Here is an 18559-nt window from a genome sequence, read left to right on the forward strand (position 1 = left end):
GTGACCTTCCCTGCAGCTCCTTCCCCCGGTTTGCTGATGGGCCGTGTGGTCCCGCGGGGTCTGGAAGCGTTTCTGTGGCTCGGGAGGGGATGGCGAGCGCCGTGCCGAGAAACCAGCCGGGTCCCAGGCTGTGCCAGCGCCGCGCCAAGGGGCAGCCGGCTCCTGAGCGTCCCGCCTGAAATCACGGTGCCCAACACCGGTGTGTGCAGGAGCCGGGGGACCCGGGACGAAGGAGAATGCGAAAAAACCCTGAATTGCAATAAAAACCCCCAAACTGTGAGAAAAACCCAAATTGTAGGGGAAAAAAACCACCAAACAAACACCGAAATGTTCCTGCAGCAGGAGAAAATCTCAGCTTCCTTGGAGAACCTCCCTCTATAGCTTAGGGGGAAAACTCGCGTGTTGTGGGGTTTCTGATGTTGCCACAAAACGAAGGACTCACCCTGATGACAATCTCTGCATTCCCAAAAGAAATAAAAATATTTTTTCCTCGCCTGGGGGGGATTTTTGCTCCCGGTGATGTTCTGAAGCAACCTGAGCCATCTGGAAGGGCTTCCACGCAGCACCTCCCCAAGATTCACACCCGGTTCTTAGCTCAGCCCCTCCTGCCCGTGCTACCAGCAGCAAAGCCCCCCCAGGGTGATTTTTTTTTTTTTTTTTTTTTAGCATTTTTCTCCTTCAGAAGGAGGCAGGCAGGCGCGGGGGAAAGAAGCAGGCGGAGGCGCAGGAGGGGAGAGCCCGGGGTACAGACAAACATTCTCTTTATTGAGCTACACATGAATTTTTCCATTAGTCAGAGAAAGAGATTGGCAGTGTGTAATATATCACAGAAACCTCACTGATTGGTAATAGAAAGGCTTAGAAAGACCTGGCGCTTTATATATATATATATAATATTTTTATTTTTTTTTTAGTTTCCTCTTTATTTATTCATTTTCTTTTAAACAGGTGTGACTGCTCTTCTTCAGCAAAGGTAATTCGTAAAAGTGAAACCGTGAAGACGTCTGATTACTAATCAAAGTAGAAATGACGAAGGATTGGTCATGAAAACGGTGGCTTCAATGTAAACACTACATTCGATTTTTGTTGGGTTTTTTTTTAATTATTTTTGTGGTTTTGTGTGTGTTTTTTAAAATTTTTAAATTATTTTAATTCTTGCTTTTTTTTAAGTTTGTTTTTTAAGTTTTTTTTTCTTTTTTTTCCTTTTTTTTTTTTTTTCAGCACAAACATCCCCACATGAGAGAGAAAAAACACCATTCACTAAAAGGGAGAGAGGACTGGGGCGGGGGGGCGGGGGAGAGAAAAAAGCAGCACAAAAAAGCATTCACTGGAAAGAGTTAAAAATGAATAAAAACAAAAAAAAAAAAAACCTAAACAAAGAAAAAAAAAAAGATAAAATAAAAAATATATATATGTATAACCCTCCCCGACGCGCCCGATCGGCCCCGCAGGAGGGGCGAGGGGAGGAAGCCTGTCTGGCGTGGCCGAGCTGTGCTTTTGGAGATGAACTTGGAGAGCGAGCAGCGACTCGGAGCAAGGAGTTGTTAAACCAGGAGGGAGTGAAAATGGGGGAAAAAAACCCACCGGCTCCTGGCTAGTGAGCGCTTTGGCCTAAAGCGGGGTGGGAATCCAAAAAAATCTAACCCAAAAAATCCCAAGCCCCGGAGAGGGAGCGTTAGGAGGATGCTCCCACTGCAGCCTTCCTCCCAACACAGCGAGGATGGGAAATGGGAAAAGAGCTTGTTGTTGCTGTTGTTGTTTCCCTTTTTAGCTACGACACATGGCCAGGGAGGAGTTGTCGACTTTTTTCCCCTACTTTTTTTTTACAAAAAAAAAATAAAAAAAAAAAATAAAAAAAAAAAAGAAAAGTATGTTTTAGTTTCTCGAGGCAGCGGCTCGCCCGGGCTGGGGCGGTGGCAGGGCTGGGGTCAGGTGGGGGCAGCCTGGCCTTCCCTATGCTGGAAATAAAAATAATTAACAATAATAACAACAACAACAACAACAACTGAAAAAGCCAACGCGCAGTAATTAACAATAATAATTAAAAAATAAACCCCATGGTCAAATAACTCATGGGGGGAGAAGCCCCCTCCTGCACAAGAGCACCGGCACGGCCACGGCGGAGGCGCGGGCAGGATCCGGCCCCGCTTTCGCCATGGGGCGACCCCGGGAGATGCCCCTGTGCCCCTCTGCCCCCGCCGGGTACCAGCGCCCCGCGGGGGGATGCCCGGAGGCTGCTGGGGTGGCGGGGCCGGGCAGAGCCCCCAGCCCCAGGGGTTCCCTCCAGGCTGTGACACCGGGACGGTGCGAGGGAGGGCTGGAGCCGGCCAGGGGAACGGAGTCTGCCCACAGCTCCTTCAGACAAACTAAAAAGGTGGGTATGGATTTTTTTTTTTTTTATATATATATATACGTATATATATAATTTTTCCTTATGCCTTTTTATTTACCAACTTGCATGATTATGATTACGAATCTTTTTTTTTCTCTCATTCAATCTGTTTTTTTTCGTTTTGTTTCGCCTCTTTTTTTTTTTTTCCGCGCGCGCATGTGTGTGTGTGTCTGTGTGTGGTTGCGTTGGGATTTTTTTTATTTTTTATTTTTTTGTTTCTTTTCTCTCCTGGCGCCGGGACCGCCACCAAAGAAGTCGCTTTGCGCCGCGGGGGTCAGTACAAGCCGCAGCCCCGCAGGTTGTTGGCAATGATGATGTCGGTGACGGCGTCAAATACCACCTGGATGTTGTTCGTGTCTGTGGCACACGTCATGTGGCAGTAAATCTCCTTGTTGGGGGAGCGGTTTTTGCTTTCGAATTGTGCTTGGATGTAGGCGGCCGCGTCCTCGTAGGTGTTGGGACCTGCGGGCAGAGGCGGGGGGGACAGAGCGGGGGGCGTCAGGGCTGCGGGCCACCACCCTCCCACTGCACACCCGGGCCCTCGCCACTTGCAAACTGCTTTATTTCTAAAGAAACCAGGCAAAATGTATTTAATTTCCATTTTTTTCCCCAATTCACCCCTCAGCAGGATCCATTTACCCCTTTTCCCCCTCCATCTCCCTCCTTCCCCCCCCCTTACACTTTTCCACCCCATTCTGCCCCATTTCCCCCCTCTTTTCCCCCAATCGCAGAGCACCTGGGCTCTGTTGGAGCCTTCTCCCTCCCCAGGTGTTGCCGCTTTGCCCTCCCCGCCCGCTCCCCTTTTTCCCCCAGGGAAGGGCAGCAGACCCCAGCTGTGCTGTGCCAGAGGGACGCTCCTCCCGGTGTTGCTGGTGAGTCCCCATGGCGCATCCCGCAGCGCCTGTCCCAAGGGAGCACGGGTTGGGGGGAGAAAGGCCGGGGGGCTTGGTGGCCCCCCGGCCAGGCAGGGGGAGGGAGGGATGGCTGGGAGGGTTGGTGGCCACTCCAGTGTCACCCATGGGTGCTGGCTGTGTCCCCTTACTGGGGCTGAGCCTCCCTGTGTGCCGTCAGGCTGGGCGGGAGGTCTCACCCTGGGCCCTGGGATGGGCAAGGGGGATGCAGTGGGGCAGGAGCCCCTCGGAGAGGCACCATCGCCTACTTGCTCAATGGACCAGGGGAGTTCAGCTTTTTTAAGGCGGGCTGGAGAGGGGCCAGATGTTTGAGCCAAAAAATGTGCATTATTGCATTAAGCTGCTTACGGCAGCGAGAGTGGCTGTGCCTGGCCCCTCGCGGGAAGCCACAAAGCCTGAATTACGCCCCTGAAATCGCCTTTGCAAGAGCTGCTATTATCTGGAGATTTATTTTCCTTTTCCAGCTTGCTGGTTCCCCTCCTTCCCGATGCGGTGGGTGGCCGAAGGAGAGGGGAGGTGGCCTGGTGCCACCAGGCTGTCCCTTTCCCCAGGGTAGCTGGGATGTGCCGTACAACTCCACGCAGGGTATTTTGGGATGTCCCATCAGGTGTCTGGGAAAAAAGTACTGCTGCTTTTGTGATGGAGAAGCCTAAAAACCTCTGGTGGAAATGCTGGTGTGCTTATGCCGTAGGGGAATGGGTGCTGTCTCGATGGGGCACCCCCTTGTCCCCAGGGTCCGGTGTCCAAGGTGGGTGTGTTCTGGGTGAAATAATTCAGAGATGTTCAAGTATCTGTAGGAGATGCTGGAGCCTCTGAATCGGAAGTGATTTTTTTCTTTCCCTTAGCAAATTCAGAACGGACATCTAGTCTTACCCCATTTTCTTGGGTTTTGTTCTTTTCCCCAAGCCACGTTGGTTTCACTTAAAAAATGTGTGATTCTCTTGTGGTTTCACAGATTTCTGCTGTAAAGGGGCTCTTTCCTTCCCCAACTGTACCCTGCACAAAGGCCCTCCTGGGAGGATGCAAACGGGAGACGCAGCTTGGAGGACGGTGTGTCCTGGCTTCTCCAGCCAGAGCTTCTCAGGAGCCATCAGCAAACAGGATGGCTCAAGTGGCGGGCGGCCGGCTCTCACCAAGGCTTCTCCTTTCCACAGCTCCCTGTGGCCAGACTCATTAAAGCTTGTCTCCATTCATCTTGACCATCTTGACTATCTCTCTGTCCTGTCGTCCGGTCACACGCCTTTGCCGCAAGAACTGACCGTGCACAGGACACGACCCCACCCCAAGAGCAGGGTGATGGAGCTGCACCGCGGCTCTCAAAGGTAGGCAGCGCTTCTGCCCCCCCATAAAGGCACCCCGTCCCCTCCGTCCCCCTGCCCGCCTCTGGGGTGAGACGCAGCCCCCAGCCCCGCCGGCACGGTGGCAGGCGTCACGCCGGGCTGCACCGCGTCAGCCCCGGCACGTACCTGTGTATTCAGGGAAGCAGATGGTCAGAGGCGATTTCTTGATCTTCTCGGCAAATAGGTCTTTCTTGTTGAGGAAGAGAATGATGGAGGTATCGATGAAGAATTTGTTGTTACAGATGGAGTCGAAGAGCATGAGAGATTCGTGCATGCGGTTCTGCAATGGGGAGCATGGAGGGAAGAGAGGGGAGAGAGAAAGGCAAAGAGAAAGAGAGAGTTAGAGGAGAAGAGAACATTTTTCTGAATTGAAATGCTTAGAAAGCAAAAAAATCTCTAAAATTAGACAGTGGTGAATGCGAGGTGGTTACAAAGGTGGAGGAAACAGGGTGTTGCTCTCATCCCAGGCTGGAGGATGCCGCTGATCCTCCACTGCCTCCCGGCAGAGCCTCTCTGCTGGCTGCTCTAGCAGGGCTGACACCTGAAGCTTCAAGGAAGAGCAGAAAAAACCCCTCATTTGCTCATCACCTGCGTAAACTGAGGAGCTGGGAAAGGGGACTGCAGCTTTCTGGTCTTGCCTGAATCTTTTCAGGGGCTGGGCACCCCTGAAGCATCGTTTGCAGAGCCAAAATAAAGGATGGACAGACGGTGCCAGCCAGCAGCCGGGATGCACTGGGCACGGGACTGGGATGGAGGGAGTTTTGGCCATCTCAGGGTGGTCCTGCGGACCTGCCTGGAAGGGTACTTGTGCTGAGCAGCGGTGGCATCTTGGCAAGACTGGTGCTGAGGGATTGCCCTGAGGCTGGGGCAGGTCCTGTCCCAGCCGGGCCCTTGTGCCCCTGGAAGAGCCTTCAGCCCGTCTTTGAAAATGCCACGGTGGTGGCTGGGTCACTGCTATGAAATCCCAGTGCTGCTGCATGGAGGAAAGCGATGCAGGTGCCTCTGCCAGCCCACCTCGCAGCTCTCCTGAGCGCGCCGGCTTGCAGGCTGCTCCAGGGAGGCTTTAAGCGTGGAAGAGTTTTAGTAGGAGCATAAATAGAGGCAAATCTCTAAAAGCTGTAATTTTTTTAAAAAATAATTGTCCTCTCGCATGTGGACAAAAGCCATATAAATCTGTTTTTCCCCATGCTACAGAAGTTATCAGAAAGGAGCGGAGAGCGGACAGGACAGGAGAAGGAGGAGGTGAGGCTGTCCTGCGCCGAATCAGCCGTTGTAGGGCACCATCATGCGGAGTACTGTAGTGCTTCGCTCGAGCGGCTGCGGGCTGTCTGTGCGGGCAGGCGTCTGCACTCGCTGTTGGTGTGAAGGTGCCGCTGGACAGGACAGATACGGCTCTCTAGGAGCTCTCAAAAAACTTTCTCCGTCATTAACTTGCTCTTAAACAGAAAGCCGTTCCCTGCTGCTCCGCTGACAACTTTGGGAGACCTTTTAAGCAGCCCGTGCACCTCTTTCATTACTGATACCCACCTAGTTGACTATTTGAACTTGCAAAGCTTCTGGTTCAAAACCAGGGCTCAGTGAAGTCCAAAGCTGCTGGCCCCGCCATGCCCCTCTCTGCAAGCCCCTCTTGGGGCCGAGCCCCGGCTCTGCTGCCTGCCGCTTGCACAGGGGCACCCAGCTATTTGGAAAAGCCTTGCGTGGCGCTGAGAACCGCAGAGACGTGCTCCGGGCAGCAAGGGTGCTCGGCAGCCGGTGGGGAAACCCTCCTGCAGCAAACATCCCCCCAGAGCCTCTACTTTTGGAGGCGCAGCAAGGCGGGGCTTTGGACTTGCCGAAGATTTGCGAGAACACACGTGTTTCCTAATGAAATGATGACCCAATTACACATTTTGGAGTTTTCCATGAATGTTTTATTAGTGAGTCATTTTATTAGCTACAATTCAACTGTAGCTTTTGCATGCAAAATTTAGCAGATGTCTGATTTCATCTTGAAAGGCTTTGCGATGACGCTGTTGGGTCCTTGACAAAGAGTAGCTAGGGATGCCAAGCAGTTGCTTTCCAAAGCTTCAGGACTTCATTGGGTCCTTATCTTTTTAAAAAAAAAAAAAATAAGCCTTATTCATGGTGAAAACAGAAACCGCCACAAAAGGATGTGGCTCTTCTTGACTTGTGGCTGTTGCAAAAATGCTGGCTCTTGAGATTTTCATGGCAAGTAGCTGGGAGGTTTTTTTCCTCGTTGTCCCATATAAGTATTATATTTAAATAAAGGACTGATGGTGGTGGTGGAGGAGCAGCTGAAACAAGGTGCGTGCCCAGGGGTATGAAAATGCCAAGCGCAAGGAGAATAACCCTGGTGACTTCTGAGCCCTGGACACCCGTGCAGGCATCCTGGAGGAAATTTTTAAAAATCCCCAATACAAACATACAAAGAAAAATCCTTTCCCTCTCAGCCGTTAGCTTTTCTCAGAGCTGGCCTGTAATTCTGTCTGAGCTGCAGGATGGGACGTATGGGGATACGTGTCCGAGGACAGGTCCAGCTGAAGTTATGTCACTGGAAATTGGTGAAGTCAATAGGAATAATGGTTAATTTTCCTTTGCTGAGGTTTATGGAAAATTTTCTCTTGGTTTCTTCAAATTCTTTGCTTCTATTTCATGCCTCAAATAATGGAAGATCTTTGGTTTAAACATAAAAGAACAAACTGGCCCAAGCGCTACTTTAAAGGGAGGGAGGGGTGCTCCAAGTACCGTGTTACTGCATGGAGGAAAAAGCAGCGTTTATTGAATCAAAGCAGAAACGGCTCTTTTGCCTCTGTGCTCCCAAGGCGTAAGGAGACGGCGGAAAAGCAATACAAAGCTTGCTACTTGTAATAGATTTGCAACCAAAGTATCGGAGGAAGCAATGGGGCCGCAGGGACACTGCCCCGCCAATGCCTGTGCTAAGCATCGCCACCGATGGGTGCCTAAAGGACAGACGGACACCAGTGCGGCACCTGGCAGCGCCAGAGGAAAAGCATGGATGGTCTGACATAGATACACGGGGGCAAGGGACTTCAGGAGGGGAAGAGTAATTTACAGAAACCAAGGAGCAAACAGAAACCATGATAAAGTTCTATTTAAAAACAAAGGAAAAAAAATTCCCACCGAATACTTACATAAAATTAAATACCTTTTGGTTATAGCCCTTTCAGATTCCTTATCTCCAGGAGATTGAGGCTGTGGCAGATGACTGACACCACCGGCACGTGTCGTACGTGTATGTGCACGGAGCAGATGTAGGGTAAATAACGAGCTTGAGAAGCTGGACGCGCTCAAGGGAGACACAATAAAAACCCTCTCACACTAGAAAAGAGCTGGCACTTTATTAACATTTTGTAACTAATAAATACATTACCGACAGCCAATAAATTATTACAATAACTAATGCTCTATTAAACCAATGGACAGTCACTCTTCGTACAAAATTACAGTTAATACAGTTTGGGCCATCAAACATGCAGGAGAACCAATTCAGCGGGAAACCAGCAAAAGGAAAATTGTGGTGGCCTCCGGCGATCCTTCGGGAAGAAATGTGGTGGGGAGCGGGGAGCCCAGAGGCAGGGTGATGGTCACTGTTCCCTTGTCGAGCTGAAAGGAGGAAAGGGAGGGGGGGCGCGGAATAGGGCTGAGGATGTTAAATTAGGGACTGGGCTCTTTAACGGGACAATGGCTGGTCTTTAAACAACCGTATTTACTTGCTCAGGGCCACTGGGTTGCTCCAGCACTGGAAAAGCTGGTGAGACTCAGGCAATGCTGAAAATCGTGTTGATACCCACTGTGATCTCCTCTCCCCACCTGGAGCAGGGGGTTTAGACTTGGAGCTGCTTGCCTGTGCTACAGGACAGCCAGGGCTTGGCCTCGACAGTAATTTCCAAGACACTGGGTGGGAGAGGGACTGGGGCAGCAAGCATCGGGCCAGCTCCCAGCCTTCCACCTCCTCCCCAGGTCTCTCCTCCTCATCCCTGCTGCACCCGGTCCCTTCGGAGAACTGAGCTGCTCTCTCTGGGAGATGTTTCTGCCCTGTCCCCAACCTGGCTCCCTCCCCTCTCCTTCCACCATGGCTTTGGTCCTCCTGCTCTTATTAACACATCAGCGTTTAAGGGTGGTACTTGCTCATGTTCACGAGCTAGCCTTCGCAGCACAAATAAGAGCTCACAGGCTGCCAGTTTGGACATGAGCAGTCCTGTGAGAAGTCCCTTTCCATAGCCACGTTCTCAGCGTAACGTCTTATATAGGTCACGTACCTATATCTGTCAGCATCAATTATCTTGTGTCATTGCAGGAGCTCAGAAATGATAACAGACGCTGAAGTCTCGGCACTTTGGGAGAGTGTTTCTGTCTGCTCTTTCCTCTGGGGAGGCGGAGGCAAGACCCTGGTCTGCTCCTTTGTGCCACCCGCACCACGTCTCTGCTTTCTCGTTTGTGCGCTAGGGGTGCAAGCGTGTGATGAGTTTGGGTGGTTCAGGGTGATGCTCAGTAGCACCATCCCTATTGACCTTGACGCTTCCAGCGTTGGATCGTTAACGAGTGTTTTAGTCTCCTTGGAAATGGTTGTGGAGTTTTTGGTCGTAAGCCTGAAGACAAACCCGGCCCATGACAAAGACACAAACACACTAGTACTAAGCTTCTCTAATCGACTTGACAAACGGTCAGCCTTGTTCCCAGGAACTCAACAACAAATGTCTCCCTGGCTCCAGGAGATTTTTTGGCCACAAAATACTTGGACACATAGCACAGGCTACGGTGCAGGGTTGGTCCCTTTTACAGCATCAGCTGCACCATCCCCCGTGGGGGATGTCTGCCACCCCAGCTGAACCCCGCGCCGTGTCGAGCTGCACAGCGAGGGGCTGCCCGATGTTCCCACAGCAGCCACTGGGCACACCGGGATGTTTTGGCAAAAGGACATCTTCTATGTACCATCCTGACCTCTTGGAGATTGCATTCCTGGCCTGAGAACAAAGTCTGTTCCCCTGCAGGCAAGCACTGGGCTCATGCCACAACAGATTAAAACCACCAGATACATTTTAATGTACATCACAGTATAGACTGCTCTCATTAATACTTTTAGTGTCCTGTAAAACAAAATCACATCTACTGAGGAGGCACGGCAGCCTCCTCCTGAGGGTGCTCTGCCCTCCATGGAGGGACAGGCTGGCCAGCCATCCAGGAAAGCTGGCTGAAGGCAAGAAGCTAATTCTCATACAAAACTCCTGAGAGAGATTTAGTTGGAAGAATTTCTGGGAGGGCGGTGGTGGGAAGCTGACTGACCCCTCGCTAGACCTGGCTGGGGCCCTGCGAGAGGGCAGGGGCAGCAGGGACAGTTCGGGGCTAGCAGACGGAGGGGCCAGATGGCCTCGCCAAGTGGTCCCGCTGCCCTGCCGCTCGGCGGGGCTCCTCTGGCCGTATGTAAAAACGGGAGTGTGAATTCTATTTGCTAAAGAAAAAAACTGGCCTTTGAAGTATATGTGGCTGTATTTTAATGTGTGCTTTCCCAGTGTGTATTTATTGCTAGTTCTCCTAACGAGCCCAGCTACTGCATCCTCCCAAGGAGCATGGTGCTCTTGGGTGCAGCTTAACCCTGCAGCCTCATCTACAGGTTCATTCCAAGGCTTTCCTTCTACAGGGTTCTCTATTTCATCAAAATTGTTGTTTAAATAAAGGAGCTATGTGCATTTTTTTTTTTTGTCTCATGGCTCCACACACCCAACCCTCTCATTGCCAATGGAGCATATGAGGGGGCTTCCTTCTTTCTTTTTGCTGCTGTCTGAAGCTCATTGAGAGTTGCTAACGCTGCTTTCAACATGATGCCCCTCGGATGCTGCTGCTGCTGGACAAGTGACCTGAGTCATTAAAAACCTCCTGCATCCCAAAAAGGGTATCCTTCGCAAATTCCCACATTGGCTTTGAAGGGCAGCAGGGTGTACACATAGCTGTTTCAATTCTGTGAATCATTGTGCTTTTAAAATACGTCCCCCATGCCCCAGTATTTCTGTTGCATCTCTACCAGTTGCAACATCGCTGCTATGTGGTGACTGCAAATTCAACACAACCTGGGGCCTCTGAGGGTCTGGATTCGGACTGTTGCAATTGCAAAGCACAAGGGGCTATTAAGAAGAGGGCTTTTGAAAGCAGGGGATACATTTCAAGGTCGTCTTTTTAGGCAATTGCAGCAAGGATTGCTGGTGTTTAGAAAAAGCACAGGGCAAAAGATTGCCTGCAGAAGGCACATCTGTCAGAAAAGGCTTGGGAGGATGCAGAAAGCCAGCAGTGAGTAATGCTTTGGCAGGCATTCTGGAGACAAAAATCTATACAAGGCCATCAAGCGGGAGAAATAGTAGTGTTTAACACTGGAAGCATTTCATCTTCCAAACGCCGTTTCCAGCCTTTGTCAGTGAATCCTCACGACACTCGTGTGAGGGAGGGAATGTCAGCAGCAGCAGCTGAAATGAAGCTTTAGACATACAATATGCCAAAGAAAATGAAAGAAAAGGCTCCATCTTGTCAACGTTTCCTCCTCTTTTTTTCCCTTTTCTCCCTGTGGAGCACCAGCCGTTGATCATCACCAACGAGCCAGGGAACCAGACGGAGCTGCGGAGGGGCTGGGGCAGGAGGGTTTGGACCTCCCAGCCAGCACAGCCGGGTGCGGTTGCCTGAATCCAGCCTGGAGCGTGGCACAAGCACACCAAGCTGGCACGGGTGATTGGCTGCATTTGGTAGTTTGGGGTTGCATTAATTTAAATTGCCTTTACCAAAATATTCCTGTGTGCTTTATGCTGTGAACTCCTGAAGCCTTGACTTGGTGCTGCCTTCACTGGGAACAGCTTCTGTTACTTACTCGCTCCGATAAAATGTCACCCGCAGCAAGGAGTGGGAACAGAAAATCTCCAAACTTCTAGTGCTGCTGATCAACTCCTTCTGAAACAGCTTAATTAAGACCTGCCTTGCTGCCAGCACAAGTCATGAGCGCACCACTGCACACAACTCTGGTGCTTCACTGTGGGTCTAGTCGTTAGGTACACTTTATGTACCAAATGTAACCAACATTCAGCTTTTCAGCCTGCACTTTGACACTCAATGCGCATTTGAACACTAGGTGTTACTGGTGGGACTTGGTCACCTGCATGGGACAAGCTCCAGGAGCATCCCTGTCCCTCTGCATCCTGCCAGCTAATTCCCTGCCCGCTCTGTGGCAGAAGCACCATCCCATTGCCATCATGCATTGTCTTGAAAAGCAAAGCGAGGGACTAGACTAATTCAATGACCTCAGAGAGCAGCCCAGCTTTCACCTGGAGTAAAATGACCTCTGAGATAAGCAGAGGGTAAGCAAGCAGAAAGTTTGGCTTGGGGTCGAGGGGAAATTTGGCAGGAGTGGATCTGAGTCCTGCATATTTCTTTTTCACATCACTTATGCTCTGAATTCCTCTTCCTGCAAAAACAAACAGGTTGGTTGCATTTTACTGTCATTCCCTTGGCTTTAGTATGCAGGGATTAGAACTCAACATGCACGTAAATCTTTTCAGGGTCGGGGCATGTGGCTGGTCCCTTCCAAGGAACCAGAAAACTGGGCAGGTGCTTCCCACTGAAAATCCTTTCTTTGAAAATCCTTCCCATTGACTCTGAAAATCCTAAGCTAAACCAAATACAATTAAATGCACAGGCCTTGTGGTCAGTGTTCCTTTGGTTTACGGTTGTACAGCAGAGTGTGCCGGCATTAAATGGAGCTGGGAGGGGAGCTGGGACCCAGGAAAACAAGACAAGGGGGTAGGATGTGGGATGAGGAGCAGAGAGGGGGGGCTTCTGGCTTTGCTGGCTGGCCAGCTCTTTGTGGGAGCTGATGCCACCAGAGGTATTTTAAGGCTGAGATGGTGAAGAGAAAGGTGGGTACTCCCTTGGGCCAGAGCAGGGGAGGCAGAGACCTGGCGTTATTGCTGTTAGTGTCCAGCAGAACAGCAGTGGGTCCTCACTGTACGATACTAAATACAGTTTTATAATTTAATGCTGTCTAGGGGGTTACTGACACAGCTGCCAACCAAGCTGGGCTGTGAGCTGGTTAGATAGGCGAAAGCCACCTTGTTCTCTTCCGCAGGCCTCCCCTGTTTGCCCCTTGGTGCTCCCGCTCGCATCCCTGGCTGGGGTTTTGTCGTGGATGTCCCATAAATGCTGTCCCAGCCGAGCGCAACCTCCGATGGGGACTCTCCTCCGCCTCCCAGGTGCCCTTCTCTTCCCGTCCTCCCTGCTGCCTCAACCTGCCTCATCTCCCTTCTGCAACTTCTGTCCCAAACCGCACCCCCCAAACCTCCCCTGCCGTTCCTCTCCGTCCCCTGCCACCATACCTGCTCCTTTCCCTGCCTCCCCTTGCCTTTGGGCTGTGCTGCTTTGGGCTGCTCTCACACCATCTCTCCTAGATGGGCACAGCGACAAAAGAGATATGCCTCTCAGACATGGCACTGGAGAAAACTCAGACCTCCTGAGACCTGAAAGACACCCCTAGGCTGGGCTCCCAAGAGAGGACAGCTGAACTTGTGGCTGGCCTGGAAAGACTCACGTTTTCCAGGATTATGGACTTTTCAGAGAGGCAGAGAAGAGGCAGGGATCAGGGTTGCCTACCTGCCCCCAGCTGCCATGCCGAGTGGGACCTCAGAGGTGGCTGTCTCACTCAGACACCAAACAAGCTTTCGGGGTGGACTTCTAAGGGTCCCTCCACGCTCCCAGAGGTGACACCCCACCTCTCACACGCCCCTCTGCCTTCACCCCAATGGCACCCAGAGCTCTTGGTGATGGCAGATGGATGGCCACATGTACCCCAGCCCAGCCATGTTTGTTTTCCCCTCTGTGCCCCCACATTTTGCTGTGCTGGGTGCTACCCTTGCCCTTTCCATACCTCTCCCCCTGCCCTTCCTTCCTTCCCTCTCTTCCTTGCACTTTTCCTTCCTACTCCATCACTTGGCTCAAATCAGCTCCCTGAGCCTTCCCTCGCCGCTACATGGCCAGTATAAACCATCCCTCTCGCTTTAGATACTGGTAAAGAGATGCCCTGACTGGAGACACCGAACCTGGAGCTGTCTCTCCTGGACATCCAGGCAAGCTACCTGCTTCTGCTCAGTTGAGGGGGCTCAGATTGCCAGGTCGGGCTTCTCAAGGGTATTTAGATGCCCGAGGTGCGATAAAAAGCCATGAGGCTCCTGCATGCCCTGCTGTCACCCAAGCATGGTGAGCTTTCCCAAAGCACCTCTCTGCATTTCAGGTACTTGAAGGTCAAACCCTGCCTACAAGAAGCCAGGGCTAAATATTTTTGGTGCACGCCAGCGTTTCAGGGCTGACGTTTGGAAAGAGACGCTGCGTGTTTGCAGGAGCATCGGTTGTGCTGAAATCACTTAGGCTGGGACGTGCTTTGGGAAAGGTTGCTGGGTACCCAGGCTGGCATCCTCGCCAGGATGCCCCCATCCGCAGGGTCCCCATCAGCATGCCATCCCTGGGGCATCCTTGCTGCCTACGCTCCCGGGGTCCAAGCCCAGCTGCCACCGCTCCGCTCAGCCCAGCAGCTCCGTGGCATCCAGCAAAGTGCCTCAGAAACAGGTTACTGAAACCACTAGACATATTTTAACATTAATTTTGAAAAAATTGAGGTAAAACTGTTACCGGTAACGAATGCTTTTAGACAACGCTTAGTAGGTTTTGTTACTGTGTCCTTCTTACTCAGACACCAGCAGAACTCAATATGGCTGTTTTACTTGTTCAAATAGCTGTCTGGAAAAAGGGAGAATATACAAATCCAAGCTGCAGCGGCTGCTTTCAACACAGACCCCTCCGGCTTTCGGGTAGGAACTGGAGCCGTAAGGTACCCTCAAAATGATCAAGTTGTATCTAGCGCTTCCCAAAGGAGTAGTGTTTTAAAAAAAAAAGATAAATAACCAGGAGAATTAAAAATATCCCTTTTCCCTAAAGGAAAAAAAAAGTTTTGGTTCCAAACTACACTGTTGCTGACCAGTATTTTAAGGCTTTGATTTTTTTTTTTTTTTAAACTGAAGTATTTTTGTCTTTTGGCAGTTGAAATGCACTTTGTGGGAAACGTGTTAGCTCCCTCTACAGCACTGTGAATTGGAACGGAGGAGTAGAACGAGGCAGCAAGGGAATGAACCCAAAATAAACCAAAATAAAATAAAACGGGGCTGGGGAAAGCAGAACTTGCTGCAAAGTTTTCTGGGACAGGAGGAGGGATTTACATATTTCTTCCTCATCATCTTCTGAGGAGGAAAAAAAAGAAAGAGAGGACCTGCCCGTGGGACTGGAGGATGCTCCCGGTGGGCGTGAAGAGAGGAGGGGAGGACAGGGCTTTAGTAGAGTCCGCATCCCCGCAGGTTGTTGGCGATGATGACATCCGTGACGGCGTCGAAGACGAACTGGATGTTGTTGGTGTCGGTGGCGCAGGTGATGTGCGTGTAGATCTCCTTGTTGGGGGACTTGTTCTTGCTCTCGTACTGAGCCTGGATGTAAGCCACTGCCTCCGTGAAAGAGTTGGGGCCTATAAGAGAGCCAAGATGAAAGGAAAAAGAGTGGATTAAAGCAAGCCCATAACCCTAAATCCGTAGGGTGCCTGCAAGTGCCCCATTTTAGGGACATGGAGACCTCGTACAAGGCTGCTGCAACCCAGCCGCCCCATCTCCATCTCAGGGACTGTCACTATTACCAGCCAGGATTGCTGCAAGGGAGGAGATGCTCTCCGACTGTCAGCTCAGCTGTATTTTTATTCTGAGTTGCTGTTTATAGTCCATAGAGATGAAATGGATGAGGGAACTGAGTGTGAAACAGGCTATGATGGGAAAACCAGAAGAAATTCCACATAATGCTGACAGAAAAGAGAAAAAAGCTGCCAGGAATGCAGTAAGTGTTTGACCTGGTGCAAAGGCTTAGCTTTTTTCCTTTTTTAGATTTTTTGATTAAAGTTTCAGCTTTTGATGGAAAAGAGGAGCTAAAATGTTCATGAATTGAGGGCAGTATTGGTAACCGTGCCCTCCTTTCCCTGAATCACTAAGAGAAAAGGACATGAAAAGATCCAGCCTCTGTTACAGGAGCAAAGTGGAGTTTTCTCAAACAAAATACAAAAAAGCTAATACAAAATGTCCCTCTTTTTGAGAAATCAGGATCACAGCACCCTCTGCTAGAGCTGTGGCCAAAATTGCGCCATGAGGAGCTTCTCGTTTTGGTGTATAGAGATGTCTGTGCCAAACCTTAATAACCGTCAGGTTTTGTGTCAAAAAAGCTTAAGAGCAGTCATGCAAAAGAGCAGATCCTTTCTCATCTGGCCAGCCTTGACATTGCTCACGTGCACAGCTCCACTCGGGCACCTGCTTAGGTCTGATAAACTCCGTTTCTCTGGCTGGCCTGGAGCACAGCCCTCCAGCACTGCTGCGTACTGTCGGGTGCCAGCATCTCCCAAGCCTGGGAGGGCTCGACGTTGGTAACACTGCTAATGCTCTTGGATCCTTCTCTCTCCATGATGCTTTACTGATGGGAAATGTTGTTATCTGCTAGAGAGAAGCTTACTTGGGCTTGAGATTTGATGTGGTTGAAGGCAGCTGATCTGGGAAATCACTTGCACTTACAGGTACATGCATTGCTAGGTGAAGACACAAGCTCATGAAGACCATGAGACTTGAGAATATGTTGAAGTAAGACAAGCAAAATGTTTGCTGGGAGCAGGTTCTTGCATGAAGACCTGTGTAAATAATTTGGGAACAGTTCCACATGCTGTGCACCACCAGGAGGGTATTTTATGAAAGGGAAGTCGGTTGTTCAAAGGCATGAGGATTTAGATGCCGGATTCCTTCTGGGAGAGCAGGGAATCACTAATGCCAGCTTGGTTTAAAACATGCCCTGGATTCTGCTGCTGCTTTGCTAAGTATTGTGGATTAGTTAAAAGCATGAGTGAGTTAAGAGGATGGAAACAGTCAGTGCTCCAGCATAGGGCAAGTAAATTTGTGGATGCACAGTCTTCTAATAATTCTCTGTCAACAGAACTAATGGACATCAGAAACTTCATTTTATTAAAAGCATTTTGTGGAACCTACTTGTGATGTTGAAAGCTTGTTTGATTTATAGGCTTTCATCAAATAATTCTTTTTAACTCCAGGGCAACTTTCTAATAATGCTGCTTTTTCACAAGGCCACAAGGGCTTATCCTCCGAGCCATGGTCAGCAAAGCAGGGGCGAGCAAGCTAAAGTGTGTGCTTGGGTCTAAAGTCTGGGCTTAACATTAGCACGAGCTAATGTCCAACTTTTAATGACATTGCTGAACGCCTTGGGGTGAGATGTTCTTCACCTCTGATTCATATCCCTGTTGGATCAGTGGAAGGACTTTCAGCCTTCAGAGTTCCAGCCCTCTCCAATGGCATAAGAGAGACAAGAGGCCTGTGGAGAGTCCCTGGCAGCTGCCAGAACAGCACCTTGAAGGAATTTAGAGCATCTTTGGGGTATTTTGGGGAGGACTGGTTTTGTTCACTTGGGGCTGAAGTGCTCCAGAAACAAGCTGTATTTGTTCTCCTCTGCATAGTCAGCTGAGAGCTTAGCTACGTGTGTATGAGGGTCTGCCTCCCCCACTGAACTCCTCTTTTGGGCTGGGATAGCTTGGGAAGGAAAAGTTGTATCTAAACCAATGTTCCTTCTTGTTCTAGTCTCTCTGCCATCAGAGTGGGGTTACTGGGAGACTTCAGTGAAGATCCACAAAACCAGGTCCACAAAATGCAATCAGGAAGGAGTGAAAGGTGCAGGTTTGCTTCATGGAGAAAAGGGAAAAGGGAGGGCATGACAAAAATCTTCTGGTATATAGAGGATGGTGATGAGCTGCTTTACAAGCCATCCAAGAGATGGCAAGCAACAATCTAATTTGCAACCAGAAAAATTTGGGGTTGGCATTATTGTGCTTCCCATAGTAAAGACTGTGAAATTTCCATTATTAGATCTTTTCAGACAAACGTGTCAGACATATGTTGGTTCTGTCTGGACCAAGCGGATGAGTAGATGGCTGAAATGTGTTGGTAGTGACAAACATCCAAACCTTCCCTGGAGAGGGAGCCTGCAGATGTTCTTCTGAATTCAGATGGAGTTGTTCAGCTCCATGGTCATAGACCATTCAGCCCAAAGCAGGAATGATGGATCGCTTTTGCCTATTCACAGTGAAAAATCAAGTGCTCAGAGATAGGAAGCTCTGGTTAATAATTTGTTGGCCTGCCCAGAAATGTGACACTCTTGGTACTGCCGGTTCACAACGACGTTTCCCGACAAAGAGATCTGCTTCTCTGTCTGTTGGCTTGATTCATCTGGATGTCTCCGGTGAGCTTAAATAATTCATGACGATAAAAGTTTATTTTTATGCTGTCTCGGAATGGTAATGAGGGTTTGTGGAAGCTGGCGAGATGCAGCGGGAAGCGGCAGGGTGCAGCTGCAGCCTTTGCATGGGTGATGTATTCTCATCATTAGCAGGTCAGATGCCAGGCACCCAGCACAAGCAAGGGCTTCTTGCACGCTGCCCTGTTGCAGAGCCTCTGTTCTGATCTCCAAGTATCGCTAAGTCCTCCTTCTCCCCAGCCAAGCTCAGGGCATGGCTTGCTGTGGCTCTTCTCTGCACTATGGGTTAAGAGGTGTGGGTGGCCAGTGCATGAGAAAATCAAGCGCCTTGTTTCCTATTTGCATTTGACTGGAAGCATTTCCATCTCCAGATGCTTGATGTCAGCGAGCCTGAGAGTGAAACTGGGGACCTCCTAAATTAACATGAAAAAAATTTACAGCTGGAGCTGAAGCAGCCAAGCTGTGGGGCCTGCTGTCTGCACACTGGAGGGCTGATCCTGCAGCCCCTCGGTGCCCGGCAGTGGGGTAGAGGCCAG

General features: G+C 50.2%; 1 protein-coding gene and 1 long non-coding RNA gene across 6 annotated transcripts in view; one reads left to right on the plus strand and one right to left on the minus strand.

Annotated features, from left to right (window-relative positions):
- Positions 1–744: 744 nt before the first annotated feature.
- GNAO1 (G protein subunit alpha o1) overlaps positions 745–18559 on the minus strand; it is a 148549-nt gene continuing 130734 nt past the window's right edge. Inside the window, exons 7-8 of one of the 2 annotated variants that reach the window (XM_087738740.1) lie at positions 4770–4923; positions 745–2854 (exon numbers count right to left, since the gene is read on the minus strand). In XM_087738740.1, the coding sequence (XP_087594866.1) occupies positions 2667–2854; positions 4770–4923 (342 nt within the window). In that variant the 3' untranslated portion in view covers positions 745–2666. Of the gene's footprint in view, positions 2855–4769; positions 4924–8744; positions 15202–18559 lie in introns of those variants that run through there. The other variant, XM_087738741.1, reaches the window with a different exon arrangement.
- Positions 3128–8734, plus strand: LOC148050989 (uncharacterized). Of its 4 annotated transcripts, none has more exons than XR_015700332.1 (4): positions 3128–3264; positions 3768–4051; positions 4259–4625; positions 5838–8734. It is a non-coding gene; the product is annotated as an uncharacterized LOC148050989 (long non-coding RNA). The 4 variants fall into 4 exon arrangements; XR_015700333.1 differs by having other exon boundaries at positions 3768–3795; XR_015700330.1 differs by lacking the exon at positions 3768–4051 and having other exon boundaries at positions 4259–4353; positions 4458–4625.

Source organism: Nipponia nippon, unplaced genomic scaffold, assembly GCF_047370975.1.
Source record: "Nipponia nippon isolate SJK-2023a ecotype South Korea unplaced genomic scaffold, ASM4737097v1 scaffold_7, whole genome shotgun sequence".
In the NCBI taxonomy this organism is placed as follows: Eukaryota; Metazoa; Chordata; class Aves; order Pelecaniformes; family Threskiornithidae; genus Nipponia; species Nipponia nippon.